Genomic DNA, 24,581 nt, shown 5'->3' with positions numbered 1-24,581 from the left:
GCACGCCCGCATAACCTTTATTCCGAAACCTGGCAAACCCCTAGATCTAAAAAACCTACGCCCAATCTCCCTAACATCCTGTCTAGGCAAACTGTTCGAACATGTGGTCCTGGAACGCCTACAGAACCATATGGACGATCACGACCTACTCCCCCACACGATGATTGGCTTCCGCAGTCACTTGTCGACACAGGACGTTATGCTTCAGATTTCAGAAGAGGCCCTCCACCCCCGACATGCAAAACGCACGCGAGCAATACTAGCTTTGGACCTAACCAAAGCCTTTGACAACGTCAACCACTCCGCCATCCTAGAAGCGCTCTCGGCACTAGGAACCGGCCCGCGCACCTTCAAATACATTTCAGCTTTCCTAAGACACCGCACAGCAGAAATCAGCTTCGGATCTCTCTCCTCCCCAACCTTCGCACTCGGCAGCAGAGGCACCCCGCAAGGGTCAGTCCTCTCGCCGCTGCTCTTCAACATAACACTCATTCCCATGGCCAAGGCGTTAAAAGCAGTACCTAATCTCTCGCACTCCTTCTATGCCGACGACATTACCCTGTGGACAACCACAGGAAATGCCGGAGCCATAGAAGAAACATTGCAGTCCGGTGCCGACCTGGTGGCAGCGCATGCTGCAACCGTCGGCCTGGCATGCTCCCCTACCAAATCCGAGTTACTCATTCTTCGACCACCTAGATGTAGGACGGACCTAGGCCCCCCACCTCCAATAAAACTCACGTTGGACGGCACCCCCATCCCAGAAGTGGAAAAGGTCCGAATCCTAGGCATCCTACTCCAGAGTAACGGCAAGAACACCGCCACGATAACCAAACTCACAAACACCGTCCATCAGACAATGCGGCTCATACGACGAATTGCCAACCGACACAGGGGCATGAGAGAACATGACCTCCGTCGCCTAGTTCAAGCATTCGTCGTCAGCCGCATAGTATACTCTCTCCCATATCTCTTCCTCACGAGAGCAGAAGAAGAGAAAATCAACGCCCTGATTCGCCAGGCATACAAGACCGCCCTCAACCTCCCTCGACACACTTCCAACGAACGACTTTTACTCATGGGCATACATAACACACTAGCCGAGCTTACCGAAGCTCACCGGACGGCACAACTTGAACGTCTCTCCTCCACCCCTACAGGCCGCAACATTATTAAGAACCTAGGTCTTAACCCAACCAACTCTCTCCGACCTACATACCCCACCCCCGGGGCCACCCAAAAGCTTCTAACAGTGCATCCACTCTCAAAAAACATGCACCCAGTCCACCACCAAGCTCGACGCGCAGCAAGAGCCCAGGCACTACACAAACGTTACAACCAGCACACGGAGGCTGTCTACGTAGATGCCGCGGCATACACCACTCAGCCAGCCTTTGCCATTTGCGCAATCGGTAACAATCTTTCACCTCTAGCAGCTGTATCGGTCCTAACGCACACCTCACTAGAAGCCGAAGAAGCTGCAATTGCCCTTGCGATCTCCTCAACCACTGCCACACTCGTATTCAGTGACTCAAAAACCGCAATCAGAAACTTTTCAAAAGGACGGACACATGCCGTCGCCCATAAAATTCTCAACTCCTCTCAGCCCCCCACTAGGCCCATTCAACTCATATGGGTCCCCGCGCACGCGGGCCATCCAGGCAACGAAGCCGCCCATGACACCGCTCGAGCGTACGTCAACCGAGCAGGGCAAGCCGCCGAGCCAGGAAGCGCCCGTGACCGAATGGTCACATATCACGAAATTTCACTCCACTACAGAGAGCAAAGACTCCACTATCCTCCGCCTCACAAATCACTCAGTAAATTAGAGCAGGTGACGTGGCGCCAGCTACAATCTCGCACTTTTCTCTCCCCCGCCCTTCTAGCGCTAATGCACCCAGGGTTGTTCTCTCCAGAGTGTACCTTATGTGGAGCCCCAAGAGCTGATTTCCATCACATACTGTACATATGCTCTGAGTTCCAGCCGCCATCAGAATGGCAACTCACTGACCTCGAGCGATGGGAGGTCGCGGTGTCCAGCTCCGACCCAGCTGTCCAAAAGCAGCTGGTGGGCTGGGCTTCGGAAGTCGCCGGACGTCACCGACTGCTGGCCACTTCACGAGACCAAGGGCCAACCCAGGAATAGCTTAAGATACGGCTCAATATTTATTAAAGTTTATCACCACCACCTGTAGCAGACGACGCGCTTCCTTGGCGCAAAGTTCGACAGCAGCGCCGTGGTGGCGGGTACAGAGGCGGACCGCATACTCGCTGCGGGCGCGTCGAGGAGATCCGGAACTGAAAAGGATCTATAAACGGTGGCCACCCCCACTTCAGTAAAAGTATAAGATAGAGTGTACTAGTATAAACCTCTTTTACGGCCGCTAGATAAAAAAAGCACCTTTTTTTATCCAGTAGCCGTGCATCTTTGCATGCCTCTTTGCATGACGCACTCTCCTGACGTCATTCGCGAGCAGTATGCAAGCACACAAATTTGTTGCGATTCGCCGCACAGGTAGAGGATTGTATGCTATTTCAAATACATCGCTCTACTGGAAAATAAGTAAGAACAATTCACTAAGTCCGAAGCTTGTGCGTCCAGCGCTGTTGTTCTGTTTGACCGCTAAAATGAACCAAATTGAGTGACAATAGCGGTGCCGCTTGGCAACCCTGTTCCGGTCAACGATTTTTCACTTTGGCGTTTTGCGCGAGCGAAGGAGCCAGAGTGCGCGCGCCGGTGCGGAGTGGAGTGCGGCGGTACTGTGCAGCCGTAGGGACGAGCGAGAGAGAAGCGGGCGTCCTAATTGCTATGCTCTGTCGTGAGCTGCCTTTTCCCCGCTGATAAACGCTAGACGCTCGCCATGGTCGGTTTCGTCGCTTGTGGGCCCAACGAGGCTCTGGTCGTGTCCGGTAAGTTTTCTGTTTGGCCGCTGCCTAGCTCCGATGCCCCGCCCCTTCGCAAGCTATTTCCCGCAAAACATCAACAATAGGCCTAGGGTTTCAGCCTAGTTTGTTATTGCAGGGTTTTTAAATCGTCGCAAAGGCAACCGCAATGAAGCGTCGGGCTTAAACCTATTTATTGTAATTAGTGCGATGAAAAATGGTTGGCGTGCAAACAGGGGAAGAACTAACCGAAACACTTGTCGTAAAAAGGGAAGGAAAGGACGGCTCATGCTGTTTATTTCTTTACGAGCGTGCAAGTCGCCTTGAAGTCGCGGCGCGTGGCTGATATGCTGCAAAAACTTTTGCTCTGACGATACCTATATGGTGCTGCATAGACTACGTTGTGGTGGTTGTCTGCGTGGCTTGTAGCCCGATCATAGTAACGTCTCCGATGTTCTCAAGAAGCTGCAGTTTTTCATGCTTGCTAATTGCAAAGTGTAGTCTCAATTGCTCGCGCTGCGGCGTACCGCGGACTGCAACTGTGCCCAGCGAGTGGTTGACGTGATGCGTTTATTTTATACCGACACGCTCTATCAAGATAGCACGTAAGATGCTGTAAATAACGTATTCGAGGCGCACGGTTCCTCAAGTACGTACGGCTCAGCATTTTGTGTGAAACCGAAAAAAAAGAAAAAGTGCACGCGTAATGCAAATGCGAAAATTCGCGTACAGTTGAGAAAGATAGTATTAGAGGACGTTTAGGCACAGGAGAGAAACAAATTTGTACTGCTTTGGTGGTGTCAATGTGTTCAGTTATCACTAAATCGTATAGTACAGCAAACAAACTAGGTTTGTTAATTATACATTGCTTACCCGCCTTGGTTGCTCAGTGGCTATGGTGTTAGGCTGCTGAGCACAAGGCCGCAGGATCGAATCCCGGCCACGGCGGCCGCATTCGGTGAGCGCGAAGTGCGAAAACACCCGTGTACTTAGATTTAGGTGCACGTTAAAGAACCCCAGGTGGTCGAAATCTCCGGAGTCCTCCACTACGGCGTGCCTCATAATCAGAAAGGGGTTTTGGCACGTAAAACCCCATAATTTAATTTTAATTTAATTATACATTGCATGTGGTCAGTGTAAAATGTGAAGTAATTGGTTTCGTTCTGTCATGGCAAGTAAAAGTGATTATTGATCTTGATTGTATTCTACTTAGTAAATGCGTAACAGCAAGTGTATCCCCTACTGTAGTCGCCGTCCCTCTACATCGCAATATTTGTTGTCACTTTTCAAGAAAATTTGGCGAATTGCATTAATTGCATGGCTAGTATGTATGACAATTGCATATGTTTCATGACAGCACCACATTCAACCCATGTCATATTTTCACTGTTTTCCACTGCAGCAATCCTGCTGTAACAAGGTGCTGTTGCATATCACCCTAGCTGAAAATGCCAAGAATTTTTTTTTTATTAAGTGGGCAAGGTTTTGTGTAAATGATCGCAAGAGAAAATGCTATGCTGTTTTGCCGAGAGTTGTAAAAAATACACATTTAACAACTCGGTCACCACAATTAACTGAAAGTTCGGTCTTTGGCTATGCACCAAAGAAACGCTGAACTTTAAAAGGAAAATGAAAAAAATGTTGAGCCCGTGATGCATAACTAGAAGCTGCCAAATTGTCACTGCAATAGGATGCTTACAGCCATCTCTAGCTAAAATCAGTACAAAACCACTTGCTTTCTTTTCACATTATATATATATATATATATATATATATATATATATAAATTTTTTTTTATTGTCCTAGGATGCCAGTTAAGCTGTTTTTACTACTGTACCTATCCCTATCCCATGTGGGACAGGGATAGGTATCTCATCCCTCTCCTACGCCATGAACAATTAAATGTTAAATTGCAGCTTCTTGTACCAGCTAGGTTACCATGGTTTATTAATCCATCTTTTTCTTACAATTGCATGCGAATTCGTCAGTGAGCCAATCAAACAACCAATGAACTTGTGTGTGCGTTTTTTTTTTTTTTTTTTGAGCTCTGAAGAAACATTACATAGTGTGAAAAACGGCAGCACTGTGCGCTTGTGTACCTGAATGCCCACCACCATGGCCTGCATTAAGGCACTCCCAAATATGTTTTCAGTGATCAAAGCCCATGTGTTGCAACAATGCAGCATTCTCACTGTTCACTCATTTCTAACCCATTGCATATTTGCAGCTGTAGGCGCATTCAATTGTTGATGCAAACTTTCTGGCTGGCACAATGCAGCAGCCCTTCACTCTGCAGCCAGTATGTATCGTTAGAATATGCTTGGGAATGCCTCAAGTGCATAATGGTATAATTTTTTCTTATTTTGCAGGTTTTTAGTGAGCCTAGAAAAAAAAGCTTGATGTTGGCTGTAGTTATGAAACAACCAGTACTTCGCACTCCCCTCCTAGAAAAAGCTGCCTATGTCACATAACGTCAAATTTGTTAACACTTTGATTGTTCGTTAGACACATGAATGCAGTAGCCCAGTGGCTATGGCATTGGGCTGCTGAGCATGAGGCCATGTGTTCAATCCTGACCATGGCGGCTGCTTTCCACTGAAGGCGGAATGCAAAACCACTTGTGCACCATGCATTGGGCACGTTAGAGAACCCCAGGTGGTTGAAATTGAGCCCCCCACTACAACCAGCCTCATAATTAATTCATGGGCTTTGGCATGTAAAACTCCATTGTTGAATTTTTTTTTAGACTTATAAAGGCTGTCTTGCACATCATGACCATTCATTTGTTCTGATGGCTAATCTGATTGTAAATTTTGGTGTAGAACATGGTTAGAGGAATTAAAACTTTGGCATTGGACTGAATCAGACTGTGCCCAGCTGTTATTTCTTCTCTGGTATTGTAGAAGAGCAATATTGTTGTATTTGTAAGTTGTAATCTGAAGTACTGAAACTATTTTTCTTGCCTACCAGCAGACAAGTGATATGAGAAATCTGTTGCTGTGGCTCAGTCTTGAGAAATGTTTTTACCAGGGTGTCTAAAGTGCAGTAAGAGAGGAGTGTTGTGACCTCAACAGCTCCCTTCTGACTGTAACTATGAATTTTTAGTACATGCACTTGTACAATGTCGCCATGTATTTATCTAAACTTTCTTATGGCAGATGCCTTGCATTCAAATTAAGTTGGCTGAAAGTTAATCTTAGAACCTAGCAGGTGGTATACCTCCCTACTCCTCATCAGCCTGTTTGTCCACTGCAGGATGAAAGCCTCACCCAGCTACCTCCAATTACCCCAATTTTGGGCCAGCCGACAAAATCTTATGCCTTCAAGTTTCCTGATTTCGTCACACCACCTAATCTGCCATCCCCAGCTACACTTTCTTGGTCTTGGCACTCATTCTGTACCTCTAATAAATCATCGGTTATCTACCATACACATTCATGGCATGCCCAACTCCATTTCTTCCTCTTAATAACTGCTATAGTAACTGCTGCGCGTATTCACTCTCTAATCAAAACCACTATTCCTGCACCTTGGCATTGTCCTGCCAAAACTGAGGGCACCTAATCAAATCCTGACCATAATGGCCGCATTTCGATGGGAGCGAAATGCAAAAGCTCTCATGTACCATGCCTTAGGTGTATGATAATGAATCCGAGGAGGTCGTAACTAATCGAGTTCCCCCACTATGGCATGCGTCATAATCATATCATGGTTTTGGCACCTAATACCCCAAAATTTCATTTTTTAATGGTGTGCCTCACCTTCTTTTTTTGTTCAATCACTCCTTGAGCAGTCCTTAACTTCTCAAGCTTCATTGTTAATCAAAGTTTCTACCCCATATGTTAGTGCTGATAAAATGCAATGATTATACACATTTCTTTTAAAGATAGCAGTAAGCTGCCAGTCATGACATAGTAGCACCAACCCATTTTTATTCTGATAATTTCCTACTCATGATCAGGGTCCTCTGTGACTAATTGGCCTAAACATACTCTTGCACATGTTGTAGGGGCTGACTACCAGTCACCAATTCATTCACGGTCACACATTCATGTACTTGTTTTCTTGCCAGGCTATGAACATAACCTTAGCCTTCTGAATATTAATTTTTATACCTACCCTAAAACTTTGTTTGCTATGGTCCTCAATCATTTGCTGCAAGTCAGCTCAATATTGCTAAACAGGACAATTGTCATCTGAAAATGGCAGGTCACTGAGATGTTCCCCATTGATCCTCGCCCCTAATCCAGTCTAACAACTTGAATACTTTGTCTAAACATGCAGTGAATAGCATTGGATATATTGTCTCCTTTCCTGACCCCTTTCTTGATCATTGTTTTTCGACTTTTCCCATGTAGAGTTAAGGTAGCTGTGGAATCTTTCTAGATATTAGCTAAGGCATTCACATATGCTTCTTGTATTCCTTGACTAAACATCTCTGCTAGGTATGACTAAAGTGTGTACCTCAGTGAAATATGAGCTTTGGTGGCTGTGCTTAACAAATATAGCAGACTTTGGTTCTGCAAACTTAGTTAACAAGTCACCTTTCCTGTTAACTTTTTGATTGAGTGTTTTTTCTTGTTCTTGGCATCTATTTTTTGGTTGTGTGGAATATTTTGACAAGGTCACGTCTGCTCTGCTTGTACCTCCCAACAGGGTGCTGCCATGCCCACCCGCTGTTGGTTCCTGGGGGCAGGGTCTTCGTCTGGCCCATAATCCAGAGAGTGCAAAAGTGAGTGATGGATGGGACAGTGCACAGATGTCAGGCTTTGAGGGATGTTTGTGCATGTTGCTTGGATTCTTTTTTGTGCAGAGTGTTTGGCGGCTCCCTGTTGAGGTGGGGGGCTCTTCCTTGTCCCACTCATTCTTTTGTACTATTTATTTTCTTGTTTTGGAATGTTCAAGGGCTTGTTGCCATAGTATTAATCCTTTAGCATAAAAAATATCATGCCACTCTTTTAAAATCTTTTGTGTTCATTGGGTATCACTTCAAGTGTGCTGCATTTCAATTGAACAATATAATTATTGCTCTGCTTCTTCTTTTGAAATTAATTTGCAATAAACAGACTGCAAATAAAGGGTGATATTTTTGAGTAAGTACATTTAAACTGTCCCATGCCTAGCTGCACCTGCCCTGACTACTTGAAGATGCTGGCATAAACTCTCACTTCACTTTTGTTATTTGGGTTGACTTGCGCTGACACTTCCGTTGTACTTTGTATAAGCTGAAGGCCGTGTTCGTTCTTATATGTGCCAGCAGGCTCAAAAGTTAACAGGGTGCAAGTTCACCAGAGGTAAAATGTCAGCCCAGTTTTAGCTTGCAGCCAGTAAAACAGTACAACACTATGTTGTATTTATTAGTACACGTTGCACGTTTGAAATCCAAACTGCATGCCCACACTCTGGAAATATTTTGCTTTTTCTGAGATCCCTCATCCTCTTAACTTTCGACCATGCTTTACAGCTCCATCTACAGCACCATGCTACTTTCTGTCTGCATGTCTATTTCTACAACACATTGAGTGGTTCTTCCTGATCCTTGTAGAATCAGCCTGAACACCATGACGTTGACCATTGAGAGCCCCAAGGTCTACACACAACAGGGTGTTCCTATATCAGTCACAGGCATAGCTCAGGTTAGTAGCCTTTTCGTTTTTTCAACTCCTGCCTGGTCATAGATGTATGTGGTCAAGTCAACCTAGTTTCCACAGTACACTGTTGTGAAGATGTGGTGGCTGTTTATACATAGACCTACTTGCAGATAGCTTCATTTGTATACCTTACATACAGAAAGCAAAGGGCAACACTAACTGGCTGGCCTTTATTTTTCTGCAATAGAGTGAACCTGTGTATAAGTAGCTTATTAACTTTGTATCAAAGTTATACAATGCACATCTCATCTTTTTGCTAGATGTGGCGTTAATTGTATTATGTGACTCTAAATGGACATCAATAAAAACATATTCTTTCTATGTTCACTAAACGTTCCAGCCTTTCTGTTTCTTGTAAAATGTCTTCATAGTTTGCAGTTGATAAATCTACAGATGTAATATACTATTTACATAATGTATGCATCATTTCAAGGAAATATGATGTTACTTGCTTTTGTACAGGTGTTGTAGGCATCTTATGGAACACACATTCTGTAACCTTCAAATCAGTGTTATTCTTCTACATATGTTAATGTCTACTACTAAAAGCTGCTGTAGTAAAATAAATTTTTAACAAATGCTCATACATTGAGGGTCCTTGCTGCAGCAAGCTCATTAAAACTTTTAGTGTTCTTTTGGGCCAATTGATAAAGCACATTAGGAAGAGGTTGGAGTGGAAAATATGGGACCATAAGGAAGACCTCACTGTTGGGATAGGTGCCTTAAAGGGACCCTGAAACAATTCTGACGATATTGTAAAAACATAGTGAGTCATTAGGGTGGGTCCTTCTGATAATTGACACATTTAAGAGCTCCGCATAAAGCGTGTAATTTATTTTAAGGTTTTAAAAATGTGCATCGCTACCAATCGCAGTGGCATGCTCTCATGTGTTTTCAGCCACCCGCACCCAATTGACAGTTATCCCAATTTATGTTAATTGGGCAAGCTATCAGATTGGCCACTCAAGTCGCAACATCGATAATTTTGCTAATTTTATGGTGAATAACTGTTGTTCATAATAGTTGGAATGTTAACTTGTTTCTCTGACATAGTCACACAGGAACTTCTCTGGGAGTTGTTTAAGTGTGTGTAAGCATTGTACCACTTGCTCATCTCCACGCAGCCCAGTGTTATTATTGATGTTAGGAAACTTGATCAGATCAGTATAAACCCTTATCAAACCTTATCAGTGCTTATTACCGTATTTACACGATTGTAAGTTGACTCGAATGTAAGTCGGCTCCCCCATATCACGTGACAGGAAAAAAAAAAAAGAGCATACCCGAGGGCGCATTCGATAAAGAAATTTTATTAGTAGCTGACATGGTCACTGGACTACTCGTCTTCACTCGTGCTGCCATTGTCATCGTTGCTACGTGTCGTCGTCCAGCGAAATTTCACATTTGGCAAACGACCGCACTACGACATTTTGTGGAACAGCATCCCATGCCAAATGCACCCACCCAACCACACGCAGCCATCAGGGAGGCTCTTTTGACAGGTCCGGTTGGCATAATTTCGTGGTAATTTCGCGTAAACTGGGCAAGGGAACAAGAGTTCAAGATCGCAAGTCAGCCTCTAGAGGCTGTGAAGGAGTACATTTACCTAGGCCAACTAATCACCGGGAACCCTGATCATGAGAAGGAAATTCATAGAAGAATAAAAATGGGTTGGATCGCATACGGTAGACATCGTGAGCTCCTGACTGGGAGCTTACAGTTATCATTGAAAAGGAAAGTATACAATCAGTGCATTTTACCGATGCGGACAAATCGGGCAGAGACTTGGAGACTGACAAAGAAGCTTCAGAACAAGTTAAAGGGACACTAAAGCGAAACAATAAATCAGTTTAGACTAATGAAGCATTGTTTGAGAACCCTGCAGGCAGTCATTTCAAAAAAATAATTTGATTATTAGATGAGAAAATGAAGGTCCAAGTATCAGTATTTGAATTTTGCGCCGAAACCCCAGCGCCGGTACGTCAGCGTGATGTCAGGGATTCCAAAGTATGTTTTCGCACTTGGGCCACGTTGGCTGAATAAAGGCTCCCGAAACTTGCCATGTTTCATATTTGGTTCCTTTAGAACACAATGTAGCCAATCTGTACCGCTATAAATAATTAGTAGGCCCTAGAAGATGCCATCAAAATCCAAGACGTCACAGCCCCCAGGAGCGGGAACTTGCATGGTTATATTGCGCTCAGTTTTATACAGACGATATTAATATCGTCTGTGTAAAACTGAGCGCAATATAACCATGAACGTTCACCAACTAGCCCCCTTCATTGCTTTACTAAATGCGAGAACTTAAGTAGGCGTCGCCAGCCGTATTTCATTCTTGCGCTTTTTCTGGCTTACCAAACGTCTTATCATTGTAAGAGTGGTGTTTTTGGTGTTGTAGAAAGGTAATTTACTGATGCAGAAGAAATCATTTTTCACTTTAGTGTCCCTTTAAGGACCGCGCAAAGAGCGATGGAACAAAGATTGCTAGGCATAACGTTAAGAGACAGAAAGAGTGTGGTTTGGATCAGAGAGCAAACGGGTATAGATGATATTCTAATTGACATCAAGAGGAAAAAAAAATGGAGCTGGGCAGCTCATGTAATGCGCTGGTTAGATAATTGTTGGACCATCAGGGTTACAGAATGGGTACCAAGTGAAGGAAAACGCAGTAGAGGACGGCAGAAGGCTAGGTGGTGTGATTAAATTAGGAAATTCGCGAACGCTAGTTGGAATCGGTCAGCACAGGACAGGGATAATTGGATATCGCTGGGAGAGGCCTTCGTCCTGCAGTGGACATAAAACAGGCTGCTGCTGATGATGATATTGATGTAAATATGTATATGTTGCCAACTGAAAATTTAAGGAAGTACTGACAATTTTTTGTCCTTGGTGTGATCTTTTTTTTTTCCTTTATTGATAGCTGTTGATGGCAGTAACTGTAGTATAAAGCCTCCATTCCTTGAGAGTGCAGCAAATACTTATGTTGCCTTTAATGCAACCAGTTTGAAATGCTTACGAAGTGCGGTGTAGTTTCATATGTATTTTCACGGAAGCATACAAACCGCACAGGTATAGAGAAGCATGCTTGGAGCTATCTCCTGAAATATACACCATGGTCACTCACTTGAATAGGAGGGAAAATGGGAGATAGAAGCATGTTGCATCACAGACAGGATGAGCACTATAGAGGAGAGTTCAGTCCCTTAGCTAAAAGAATTCTAGAACAGCTTTGTTGGGCCTATTTTAGAAACTTGGTATTTTGGAAATTTGAAGGCAGTGGAGTGATGCTGGAGGATGGTTACATCATAGACACTGGACATAGTGTGCTTGTGGTACTGCACACCACTGACCACGTTCCTGAAAGTAGGGTGACTAAGCCCTAGGCATTATAGGAGCAGAGAAAAGGGGAAAGGGGCCCCTGCTTTCCTAAAGAAACTGCACAGGACCAGGCTGATGTTTAACCCTTTTCCAAGTGCAGAGAAGGGTGGAATAAAGAAGGAAGGGGTGGTTTGCAGTGCACAGCCTGCTTTTAGTGACATGTCCTTGTGAGGCCTTCAGCCACTATACTGGGTTGACTGGCATGCATAAGTGATTAGTGACACAATACACCACCCCCTTCAATTTTCGCAATATAACCAGCCTTCTGATCAACATTCAAAGCTGCACCGCATTTGGTGTGCATATTGAACTGGTTGCATTAAAAGATATGATTTGTTGCATGCTTGAGAAATCAGGGCTTTGTAGTATAATTATCAAGTTTACAGTAACCTACTAAAGCCAAGAAAGCAAGACATGGTGTCTACATCAGTGCGTAAAATAGCTATTCTGAAACACTTCCAGTCAACCAACACAAAGCCAGTCAACCATTTCTGGCAACAGCTGACCGGCCTTTACATTTTTATGGATTGGTTCTACCATTTGAGTTTCGTTCAGCAGTGTCTGAAGGCTAGGTTGGATGCTAAGACTAGTTGGTTTGACATTAGGAATGGTGAAGTAGTGCAAAAGATGCGGATGAAAGGACCTGTGTGTGACCATACTTTTTCCTATTGTGCATTTCTCTCGTGCTGCTCTCCCATTTATAACGCCTAGAGGCTGTCATTATTCCTACCTTTCACTGAAGATACTCCTAAGCATGAAAGGTGTTGGAATTGTTTTATGAAGTGTGTCATAGTAGTACTTTTTGAATAAGGGTGGTTGCTGTTTTCTTTTGGGTACATGGAAGTAACAAATGTAGAGGACTGTGCTTGTTCAAATACAAGTTAGTCTTTGGCTTTTTTTGCACTTAACTTCAATTCCTTTCTTGCTGGACCAGGTAAAGATCCAAGGCCAAAATGTGGAGATGCTGCGAGCTGCATGTGAGCAGTTTCTGGGAAAGAAAGATGAAGAGGTGATGCACATTGCACGTGAGACCCTTGAGGGACACCAGCGTGCTATCATGGGCACCATGAGCGTTGAGGTGCGTGTTGGTTTCTTCCCACTCTATAGGGCAGCAGCAAGTTTCGTGGGGCTGTGGCACTAGGGTTGAGAAATCTATTTTATTGATTGGTTTAGTGATAAGATATGGGTCATTTGATTGAGTCCCATCGGCTAATAAAGTGTGGCCTTCAAAAATTTTTGTTTGTGCTTCCCTTAAAGAGCCAAGGGCCCCTCACCAGGTTTGGCCAGTTTAACCCTTTCTAGAGCAATGTGTCCCAACCTAACCTAACCAACAGACAAGCGCAGCACATCACAGCTGACGACTGTCTGCAAAGTATTGCAGTGCTTCGCACTGCAGAAACAGCTGAAATTTTAAACCAATCTTCATGCATCCTCCCTCTCCGACAAGTTCTGCTCTCAGCCAGAGAGACAAGGTAACACGCACAAATGCCAGGACTTCAACTGCAGTCCTAGCAATGTTACTTACCGTGACTTGGTACTTCAGTAAATTGTCTAATAAGGAATGTGCAGTGCTGCCTCCAGAAATGTGCCACGCAGTAAAAACGGAAGAAAAAAGGCATGGCTTGTCACGTGAACTCGACGTCCCTTGGCTCTGGTATGTAAGAAGGAGGGGAAGGAAGGTCACTTGTGGACACTACTCGATGTAGAGGTACAGTGTGTTAGCAGTTACACTCACCTCCTGGCAGTATGGTAACAGGGCATTCAATTTCTATCTCCTTAGAAGAAATTGTAATAAACACATTCTGCTGATAGCATAATGCTGCTGTTAGTATCTCAGCTGAATATTTCACTCATGCACTGTGTGTGGGGCTCACAAGTGGAGCACAGTCACCTTTTTCTCTCTCTTTTCAACAGAAGCCTTCTCCTTAATCTTTTCCAGCTTCTTTGTTTCATCATATAGCAGATTTCCGCACACAGCTGCTATTGGCCAATAGCTGACATTAATCAAGAAAGGCATTTGGATCAGTGCTTTTCTTTCTACTGTTGCTGTGTACAGTCAAAACCTGCGATAACGAAATCCCACAACGTATCCCCGGCAAACACCCATGGGATTCAATGCATTTCGTGCCTCTCGGCAACGAAATGTCGCTGTACTGCGATCTGCATCAACGAATTTTGCTGGAACGTAACCACGCATATTACCTACTCGCGTAGGGCTAGCAGGCTCCAAAATGGGCGCAAATGCGTTCTTTTGCTCTAAAATTGCATAAACTGCCACCACATTACACTTGCATGGACGGCGCCATTTTTGTTTACAAAAACAACCAAGCGCCGGAAGTGATTACGTGCGCTGGAAACACATCATGGCTGGCATATTGTCTGTTGATCGCCCGTTTGAAGCAGTATGCATGTTGCTACGCACGTGCGAAGACTGTTTTGCGCACCTACTAGGCGAGATCGTAGATTGTTGTTCGAAATGCGCGTTCATCAGTTTGCCTTCTCCACGGCTGACGACTCAGCGTGAAATGCGCGTTCATCAGTTTGCCTTCTCCACGGCTGACGACTCAGCGTGGCCTAGGTCAATCGCATGAGGCGAAACTGAACGCAAACTGAGCGTGCCTTTTGAACAACGATCGCTAGTCACGGCAGTGCACTGTGTAATATGCACCTTGGCGAGAAAAATACAGCAAAATTAGGGAAACCCACATCCTACCGACATGGAATTATGGCGTTTAAGATGGCGGTTGCAGCATGAAGTGCCACGCGATGGGCTGTGATTGAGTGATCATCCAGGAATACTCATCCCTTGCCTCAAGAACGCTGGTTTTGGTGGCACCCAACAGGCATCGAGTGCGGATTCGGCTGGACGTATATTTGCTCTAAGGGGCCGTAATCATGATCATTTGCCTTCGGGTACACGAGATACGATCACTTCTGCGTTCGGCACCGGATGCGTCGGCGCCTACGAGCAACAGCGTGCGCTGGAGAAATGCTGCTGCATGCACTGTTGCTCTGCGCCCGGCGCCAAGTTACGCAAAATCTTGCAAAAGTAATCGTATCTCCGAAAGCAGTTGACCGAGAATACTGCTCCACGGCAGTGCTGCCACTGCTGATCGATGCATGTGGCGCACTTTGTACTGTCGGCATTGCAGTTCTATACCCTCGAGCAAAGCTTGCCAAAGTAATGTAATTGAATTTCGACAGTAAAGTTTTGTTCTACAATACATTACCTCTGTGCTGTCTCTCTTCACAACAAGAAAATTCTCGCGATAGCGAATTATTTTTCGTGTTCCCCACTGTTTTTGTTATAGCGAGGTTCAACTGTATACCTATTGACGCAGTTTAATAAACAAGCTGAAGTAAACAAAAATTCGTGTTTTGAATTTCTACAAGAATTGCATACTTCCGGTAGAAGCAGACTATCGTCTGCTCATGCTTGGCCGCCCGCATAGGAACTAAACTTTGGCCACACTACTTATCAGTGTCGTAGCCGTCGGGTCTCGCTAATTTAAATCAGTTTTGAACACTCAGTTAGCTTCGAACCATGAGAAACTTAAGGTCAGAGCACACGTATGCTTCCAGCACAAGCTCACTTCTAGCAGTTCCTGGCAAGACACCTTGACAGACATTGCTTCGTATTGAGCTATTGACAGCGCTTCTAAACACGCAATTTTGGTGTGGCTACTATCTGTCCGTCAAGCTGGTGCAGGGCAAAGCAGTCCTTACCTCGTAGCAGGGTCAGACTGAAGCACATGAGTGCAAGCGTGCACTCAGCCCTGCCGTCGACATAGCAAACTCACTACAGTTGCATGCAGTTGGTTCTGCTGTGCAACGTAGATACCTCAGCTGCCACAGGGTATCGTAATGAGCCCACTAGCTTAGCTCACTGCTCCTTCCTGAGGACAGTCATATGCTCAGAGTGGTCTCTGTGCTTCAGGTGCATGGCAAGCCTCCCCATGTGCCAACATACAGTAATTTCTGGTTACAAAGTCAGCGGGATGGCGAAAAAATTTGATATAAGCGACCACACTCGAGAAAAGCTAAAGCAGTCGAGTTTTAATTGTGCCACAACTGCGAGGAAGTCAATATACAATGTATTCAGTGAAGCAAAACTTTATTCAGGTGCAAAAAAGGCAGTGAGCTTTGGCTGTTTCAGGTTCTTAACGGGCGTGAGCAATCCCTGCTCTAATTTGACCACGCATTGCACAAGGCAGCGGTTGCCACCCATGCATTCAACCTTATTTTGCAGCAGGCGTAGGTACTACTGCGTGTGCACCATAGTTGGCACTTCATGTGGCTCTTCGTCCTCCAGCTCTTCATTCTTGTCGGGGCCACTAACAGTGTCAATTATCTCCACATCCATCGCTGGGGCAACTACGGGAACAGCAGCATCAGCCAACGTGAATGTTTCTAAGTCTCCTTCTACCTCTTTGCCAGCAATTTTATGAACAGCCCTGTACAGATTGCTGCAAGTCCGGTCATCATCAGGGTCACTGACGACAGCATGGGAAAAGCTGGCATGTGCAAAGCAGTTGGCAACCTTCGAAGGTGCGAGTTCTTTCCATGAAAAGTTCAGCAAATGGATTGTACCAGGCAAAACATTGTTGTACATCTTGCTGGCATCATATGCTGTGAGCATGCGTTGCAAAAGAGCCTTGCGGTACAGCTTCCGGGTGGTCTTAATTATGCCCTGAACCAGCATTGTTTGCAGGCAAAAATTACATAGCAATCACCTTGAGGTTGTTGATTTTCCGTGGCTCGGACAATTATGAAAAGCACTTGCAAATTCTTTGCGTCGAACCTTCTATCCAGAAGGCGCACGTTGTCTTAAAAAATAGCAGCAGTCATCTATGCTCGCTTGTTACCTCTGTAGATGCATTCCTTGGGAATAGTTGCATTTCAGAAGCACCGTGGCTTCTCCACCTTCTCCAGTATCAACAAGGGGAGCTTGTACTCACCTGTTGCGTTTGCACCAAACAACACCGTGAGACGCTCCTAGCTGTTTTCCACCCGATGAGGATACGCCAGCGGTAGTGAAGGTGCAGTTCGGTAGCATCTTGTATAAAAATGCAGCCTCATCTAGGTTGTAGATGTCTTTATCTTCATACTTTCCATGTAGAGCTTGGAGCCAATGTTGGCACCATACGCCTACAGTGTCAGGTTCACGGCTGCGCTTTCACCAACGATCGACTTTGAGGTCACGTTGTGTTGTTTCTTGAACCGCTCAAGCTAGCCGTTGCTGCACTTGAAATCTTTATGGCCCATTTGGAGAGTGAGAGCTTCGGTTTTTGCAGTAAGTGCAGGTCCATGTATGGGGAAATATGCACTCCTGGCATTCTTCAGCCACTGTAGAAGTGCACCTCTCACTTTGGGGTATTTCGAATTGCAATTCTTCTTTCTCTTTGCCGAGGTCTTTTCAAAGTCATCCAGCACAGATTCCTTGTTTTTCAATACAGTTGATAAAATAGACAGCGGTATGCTGACTTCCTTAGTGATATCAGTTTTCCGCCGGCCACCTTTTCCCAATTCTTTTATCAGCAGTACTTTCTGCTCCAAAGTTGCAATTTCGCCCAGAGACTGATGGAGCCATTTATCACTGTAGACCACAAAAGCACATGCGAGGCACGCCCAACGAAGTACTCCGAATAACACACAATCACATGGCCTGCAGCACGGATCCAAATGCATGCGCCGTCGGTGCCAAAGTGACTGAATGCAGTGGGTGACGCAGAAGGCAGAAGTTTCAAAATGTCAGGGCATCTTGCTTTCCTCGTCAGTGTGCGCTGGTGATGGTGACGGTTACAGTGGCGGGCTTGGCATCAGCTTCACTTGTAATGGAAGAAAGGCGATCGGAGTTGTGGAGACTAAGAAGCAGGAACCGCAGGAGGGCACCCGTTGGTGGAAGATTGTGCTCAGGAGGGCAGACTGGAAAAGGTTAGCTTTGGAGGAGCAGCAACGTCGAAAGTGGCAGTGTGGAGCTCACATGAAGGCGAGAGGAGGGGAAGGCAGTGGCCACATTTATAGGGGGGGAGGGGTGCGGAGGTCACGGAAGACTACGAGAGTATCACACAGAAAAGCACAGCAAATGCAGTGGCTCAAGTCTGAGATTGTTTGTTGTGCTCAAAAAACGATTAGCCGCTCATTGTGGGTATGCAGCACAATCATGAAAACTGAATGCTTTTGCAGTAGGGGCTTTGCATGATCACTGGACAATTTTTTTCTCGAGGTGTGCAGCCATGAAGTTTACAAAAGATTTTCGGCGCACCGTTGTTGACGACACTGTGCTAATTCCACAGTTAAAGTGTCTGTGTTCGCACGCTGTCACTTCCACGCCATTCACAAATGTCTAAAAACAAAATTCAATGACCCTACCACGCATTTAGACTGTTTGTCTAAAATCAGATGGTGCGAATCGAGCCTGACCGGCTCGAGAAAATTGCCAGGGAAACACCAGCTTGCATTTGCCCGCCACGCTGACAGCCTCACTTGCCACTGGTGACGCTCCAATTTTTCGTGTTTTCGGCATGTTATCGGTCCATTTTTGCACCGTCAGAAGTACAACGCAGCTAGGGGCACTGTTTTATTGCGATGCAGGTTGATTATGGTGAGCGACGAGCAAATTTCTAGACCGGCTTACCCAAAGTCATCTTCCCAATTTAAATTTAACATAGCTCCTCGCGTCGAACATGGCACTTACAATCGGAGGGACACCTCTTTAGTGCTTTTCAGCACGTTTCAGTGCCAGAAGCACTCTTTAGAGCGGTAAAACTGCTCATTGAGCGAACCCCATGTAATTCTACGGAGAAAGACTGCCTGCGGTCTTTTGGCCACTTTTCGGCATCCAAGAGACTGCTGTTTTCTGGCATTGCAAAGCGTCGGGAAAACTTTATTTTCGTGTGGATTCTATCACAGGGGACACCAGCGATGTGATTGCGACTGAGATTAACAGTTCGGGCGTGCTGCACCATGGAATTTGACAGCTTCTGTTCACTCCGCAGTAAACAGCTGGGAGCACTCGCTTGGTACCTGTTATAGGCGGTCATTGGTCATGGGTTTGATACTTTTGTGGTGTGTTCAGTGCCTGCTGGAGGTTAATTCATCAGCGGTATTAATTTGACATTGCATGCACAAAAGGGTCGCTGCCGCTTGGAGGTGGCGATGCCTTCGCCGCCTCCGATGTCGGGCGCTTCAATGCTCCGATGTTGGCCGCTTCAAGTAATGCGGCCTAAAATGCATTCATTTGGGTTTGGATCAGAAGAAATTTCGAATAAAGTGATATTTCGAGTCAAGCAATTTTGTTATAACGAGGGATTATTTTACGACTGAAACAGGTCATATGCTACCAGAGTTGCACACCTTCGAGGTGTCACCATCGTGGTCGAAGCTTGTTACGAGAAAACATACTGTTTTCTTTTACCCTCGAAACATGCTTGCCGTAGAGATAAGCGTGAAAGGAAATGTACTACTTGCCACTCGGTGTTAGAAAGCCATGAATCTATCTATCTATACTATCTGTCTATATCTATACTATCTATCTATACATCTGTCTATACACTGTAGCATAGCAAAGGGATGACACATTGTGAACTCCACTGGAAGTTGAATAGCCCCTGAGTTTGGCACCTTGTAGTGTTCGGAATTTCTTTGCAGACACACAGGTTTTTAAAGGATGCTCTTTAATAGATAAATAAGAGTTCGCAACACCGTGACGACTGCCTTCCTTCGCGGCCGCCATCTCCCTCCCCTATGTTGCCAGCCTTGACTTCCGATTCCGCTAACAGTAGGGGCTAAAATTGGAAGTAGTGGCATCTCCGTGAACCTCCAAAATCAAATTTAAACTGCGTGCCACTGTGACGTTGAGTAGGCAGGGCATTGTGGGCACACCCCGCTCCGCCGTTGCCTTCGGTCATCTGGTCATTCAATGCAAGGCATTGAATGACCAGATGCACCGCGAAACAGCATTTTTGATTGCCAATTACTCCGCTTTTGCTGAATGCATTCAATTACTTTCTGTGGCAAAGTATCTCTGAAATAGTCTATTTTAACTTCAGGTGCATTTCTCAACTTCTATAAGAAGTGGTTCCGGGCCCCTTTAGCAATAGCTGACTATAAGATGGAATATGCAATCTTGAAATGCTAGCAAGAAAAATTGAGTAAGCTGTTCAAGACCTTCTACGCCTTATAAAATGAAATCTGTAGATTTGCTGTTTTTGCTTCGTTTTTGTATATCGGAGTAACCAATGCTGCGTTGACTAAAGGTTGGCAACTGAACATGCCTAAAATTTCAGCTGACACCTAGCCCTATTTGGCTTATCTTTTCAACATTGAACGTAAACCACAAATGTTTATTGTGGATAGTCATTGCATTCTGGTAGGATTCCCCAATAAAAGTGCGAGACTCTTATTGGATGCATTATAATAAAGTAGTCTGTTTAATGCTTATAAAACTTAACTGCGGAAATAGACTATTGTAAGTCTATTTTGTGTGCATGACGTGCTCTTTGGCGCTGTATTAATGGATAACTATAAAGGCACTTTGAATGTGCTTGAAATGTAAAAGGGGTGCATTTACAGAAATAATGCTGCATGGCTAATGTCTTGTTAGAAGGCTGGCTCTGACCTACCTGCCAAATTTGCAGACTGGCAAGAGCTTTCACGGGGACTCCTTCTATGTATATCAATTCTTATCCAGTATGTAATGCAAAAAGACATGGAGTGAAGCAAAATGGAAAAAGTGGTTTCAGAATGGCTCTCTGCATTTAAGCCACCTGAAAAATTGTTTACCTCATTTGACTCGCCTGGCTTTGTCGGGCATTGTGACCTGAGGCCACTAGTACTCCTGTTTAAGTGCTGCATTCTATAATGTACACATAAGTGATCAGTAATACCTCATGATCGCAAGCTGTATTTACCACAGGGACTCGCAGTGTTGCGCGTGGTTTGTGCTTTAGTAACACTTGTGATTGCAGTGGACTGGTGGTCCTATACCATAGCTGCTGGGTTAGCAGCCTCTTTTTGAATCAGAAATGGCTAAACAATTTTCCATGTTAGTACTCCACAAGCATGAAGGTTCTTTTAGAGAACCTTTAAAAGATGAATCATTAGTTCGCCTAGTGGAGCAAGTAGCAGTAAGATGCTTATTAAGCTGTAGCTGTCGGCTGTCTCGCCTCCATGCACAGCCATCTGGCTGTGCATGGAGCCGAGTGAATATTGGGAGTTTTCTATAGGGAGTTTTCTATTTTGCTTGTAGAGAAAACTGGCTTGTTGCATTTGAACTGCACTGACACCTATTCTTGCCAATGAATCCACTGCTGTGCACTATGACACCTATTGAATAAAATATCTGGACTGTTTGCATTGCCTGGCCACACTGTGGAAATTCATTGGAAGTATTGGTAGCCTCCCTCATGATTATGTATCACATACACGTTAAAGAGTACTCCTAGCCTAGCACAGTAAATTCTGACAGTTTGAACTAAAGTTTAGAAATACACCTGTTCCAACTGTATAAAGTGTAGTCTCTGGACATCGATAAGGAGTGGGTAATTTGCAATGTCAGCAGGCAAATCTTCTCAGCTATTGTAGCTATTCGACTAGCAATCAGATGCTTTACAGTTGTGAGTGAGCTTGTACAAGCTTGTTATTCTTAACCTCAGGAGATCTACAAAGACCGCAAAAAGTTCTCCAAGCAGGTGTTTGAGGTGGCCTCATCCGACCTCGTCAACATGGGCATCACGGTGGTATCCTACACCATCAAGGACATCAGCGATGACGAGGTATGCAACATTTCTTTAGTTTTAAAACGTGTGTGACTGTTGCAGAGCTAGAAACACTGTTACTTTGCTTAACAATGATTTGTGAGAACATTTGTTTAAATAAGCTGTCGGGAATGTGCTATACTCGCGACAGCTTTGTGTCTATGAAGGGAAAGATATGCGGGCGGAGCTTTTGTACATATGTTACTGCACCAAGTAGTCTGCCAGCATTCGACAGTGCTTTTGGTTGCTCGGAACAGATGAAGCTTCCACATGTGACAGTTTGTTTGCCTAGACGCTGAAAGGTAAAGCCGCAAAATAATAAACCTTTACATTCAGTAGTGTTTTGTCTTATTTAACTGTTGCTAATAAGGTGTTTATGTTTTCCCTTCCCCATCCTAGACTAATGTGGATGAAAACACTGGACTCTTTTTCAGAAGTGCTCTCACTTCTGCGTGCTTTGCCTCCGTAGCTTTTCCTTTATAGCCACAGAAAGTTGTCTGCAAGTATAGCGTTCTGGACATGCATTGGGTTCTCCACAACTTCAGGTTTGCTTTGAGCCACTGGCATTGACTTCATGAAGTGAACGTAGTGCAGCCAGCTGATAATGTGCTCGACCGCTGTCGCTATTTAGTGGTGTCAGACAATGTGTTAAGTACACTGATAAAATGAGATCAGTGCTGTGTTTGCAGACAAGGTTGGCCAATTGAATGGAAGGCTTAGGCTTGGATTGATCCCATTGTGATTTACGTGCATGAAATGCGCATGATACATTCTCATGATGCAGTTTGTGCTATCTTTCCTCTGGATAAGCTTGGTTCTTGCTATCCTGCACAATCAAGGAAATAGTTCTTAAGCATACTGCTTGTAAAATAATCTATGGGATATTCACGTACCATATATTGTGTGAAGACCATGCCCGCACCTCTAATTTGATTTTAAATATGATGTATTGAGGAAAGCATTCATTAATGGGCGACTGCCCCCTTCCTGAGTGTGCACCTTGTCAGCTGCAGCCTGTGGTGAATGTTGCACTATCACACTATCTCTACATAGTATCTGTGTGGTACATAAAAGCACTTAATTAAAACAAGTTGGTGGGCTAGTTGGTTTGGGGAATCTATGATAGAATGTGTAAGCGCGACTGAACGAGGACATAGAAACAGATACACAGAGACAGTGCTGTCTCTGTGTGTCTATTTTTAGTACGTCCTCATCCAGTAGTCCTTACACATTCTATCATGCATAAAAAGCACATCACGCAGCAGATGAAGATCCTGTTCAGTCTTGTTGCTTTTACACTTAGTGGAAAACTTGCCAAATGAAAAGCATTGACATGAGATCCGTATCCTGGTGCGCCTATGGCTTGTCCTGTTGTACTTTCAAACTGTGTGTATATCTTCATGCAGCATGACACCCCATGGAATTTTCTATCAGCAGTGCCTGATGGTGCATGCCACTCTGATTACACATGCACTATTTACCCAAGATTTTCTGCATTCCATTGCATAAATTTGTGCTGTAAGCTTTCGTCACTCCTATGCCTCCTGAAATGTATACAGCTAGTATGAACTGTAACATTTGATTCATTTCACGTGACAAGTTTTTTCATCGCACACAGCATGGCACAATGGGACATCAGTGTGCGGGACATCAGGCTTCACCTTTGAACTGTACATTTCTGGGGTGAACTGTGAAAAGCTTACCGTATTTACTCCAATCTAACACATACTTTTTTCCGATAAAACGGGTCCAAAAATTGCGTGCACGTTAGAATCGAGTGCAACCATAAATCTGCATTACCATATCGTCATCAGCATTTCAAAATGGCCGCTTCGTACGCACTTCAAGCCTAGCTGCCGTAGCTTCCTCCATGTGCTGCGGTACGTGTGCTTAGGCAATGCTTCTTTCGGCTTAGGTTAGTGCACTGTCCGTCTTCCCGTTTTCTGCAATTGCTCTATCAGCATGGAAGTGCCGACTGCAAAAACATGCCGAGTTCATCATGATGCCGCAATTAAAAGGAAAGCGATCACTTGCGCGGAGACGGACGGAAATCTGGCCGCATCACGAGCGTTTGGAGTTCCCGAAACTTGCGTGCGGGACTGACGCAAACAGGAGAGGCGTTCTGCACTGGTAGTTGCTACGTACGGCGTGGCCCCTATCTTTGAAAGTGATCTGCAACGGAGACAAGAGTCTGCGCATCTAGGCGCACCATGCTGTGTTCTCGTCGCTTAGTTCATGTTGGAGTGGGAGGCCACACAAAGGTTAATTCTCTCGCTCCTGCTGCTGCACTTCCTCGCTCCAGCGTTTTGATAGTTTCCTCTGTCATTGAGCGAGACGTGTTCACGTTTGCTTGTGTGCGTGTGACACCATGCTTGTTAATTTAGCTAGTCAGTGAATGTTTAAAAGTTTATACGGCCAATAAAACTATTATCCTTATTTTTCGTATAGCTGTCTACTAATTTGCTATCGTAATCGATGCTTTGCCTTTCGGGCTTCGCCTTTCGGACGAAACTGCGACTTTTTTTATTTATCGCAACTTTAGTGCATTGGGTGTAAATCTTTCTTTTTCCAAATGAGAGAAAGTTGTATTTCTGTATGAAAGAATGAGGTGTGCGGTACTGTAAAGGACTTTTCATTTTTTTAGGTCGCGGCAAACGGGTGCACATTACAATCGAGAGCATTTTTTTCTCCCTTTTTTTTTGGTTGCGGAAAACAGGTGCATGTTACAATCGAGGGCGCACTAGAATAGAGTAAATATGGTATGTACCAGCAATCAGGATAGAGAAGTCAATGGTCATCACACACAGTGGAAAGTACATATGTTTTTCAATGCAGATACCCATTTGGTAACTTTTCACTCGTGTAGTAATCATGCCCCTAAAAACTCAGGCCAAAATTCAGGAAGAGC

At 44.7% G+C, this 24,581-nt stretch overlaps 1 protein-coding gene across 1 annotated transcript in view; it reads left to right on the top strand.

The window, feature by feature from the left end:
* Nucleotides 1–2,694: 2,694 nt before the first annotated feature.
* Nucleotides 2,695–24,581, top strand: part of Flo1 (flotillin-1) — a 103,113-nt gene continuing 81,226 nt past the window's right edge. The window contains exons 1-5 of the mRNA XM_075691215.1: nt 2,695–2,910; nt 7,540–7,615; nt 8,429–8,519; nt 12,850–12,993; nt 21,572–21,691. Coding sequence (XP_075547330.1) covers nt 2,862–2,910; nt 7,540–7,615; nt 8,429–8,519; nt 12,850–12,993; nt 21,572–21,691 — 480 coding nt within the window. The 5' untranslated portion in view covers nt 2,695–2,861. The remainder of the gene's footprint in view (nt 2,911–7,539; nt 7,616–8,428; nt 8,520–12,849; nt 12,994–21,571; nt 21,692–24,581) is intronic.

The sequence above is a fragment of the Dermacentor variabilis genome, chromosome 1 (assembly GCF_050947875.1).
Source record: "Dermacentor variabilis isolate Ectoservices chromosome 1, ASM5094787v1, whole genome shotgun sequence".
NCBI classification, from domain to species: domain Eukaryota; kingdom Metazoa; phylum Arthropoda; class Arachnida; order Ixodida; family Ixodidae; genus Dermacentor; species Dermacentor variabilis.
The sequence above is the reverse complement of the archived record's forward strand: the minus strand, read 5'-3'. Positions and strand labels throughout refer to the sequence as shown.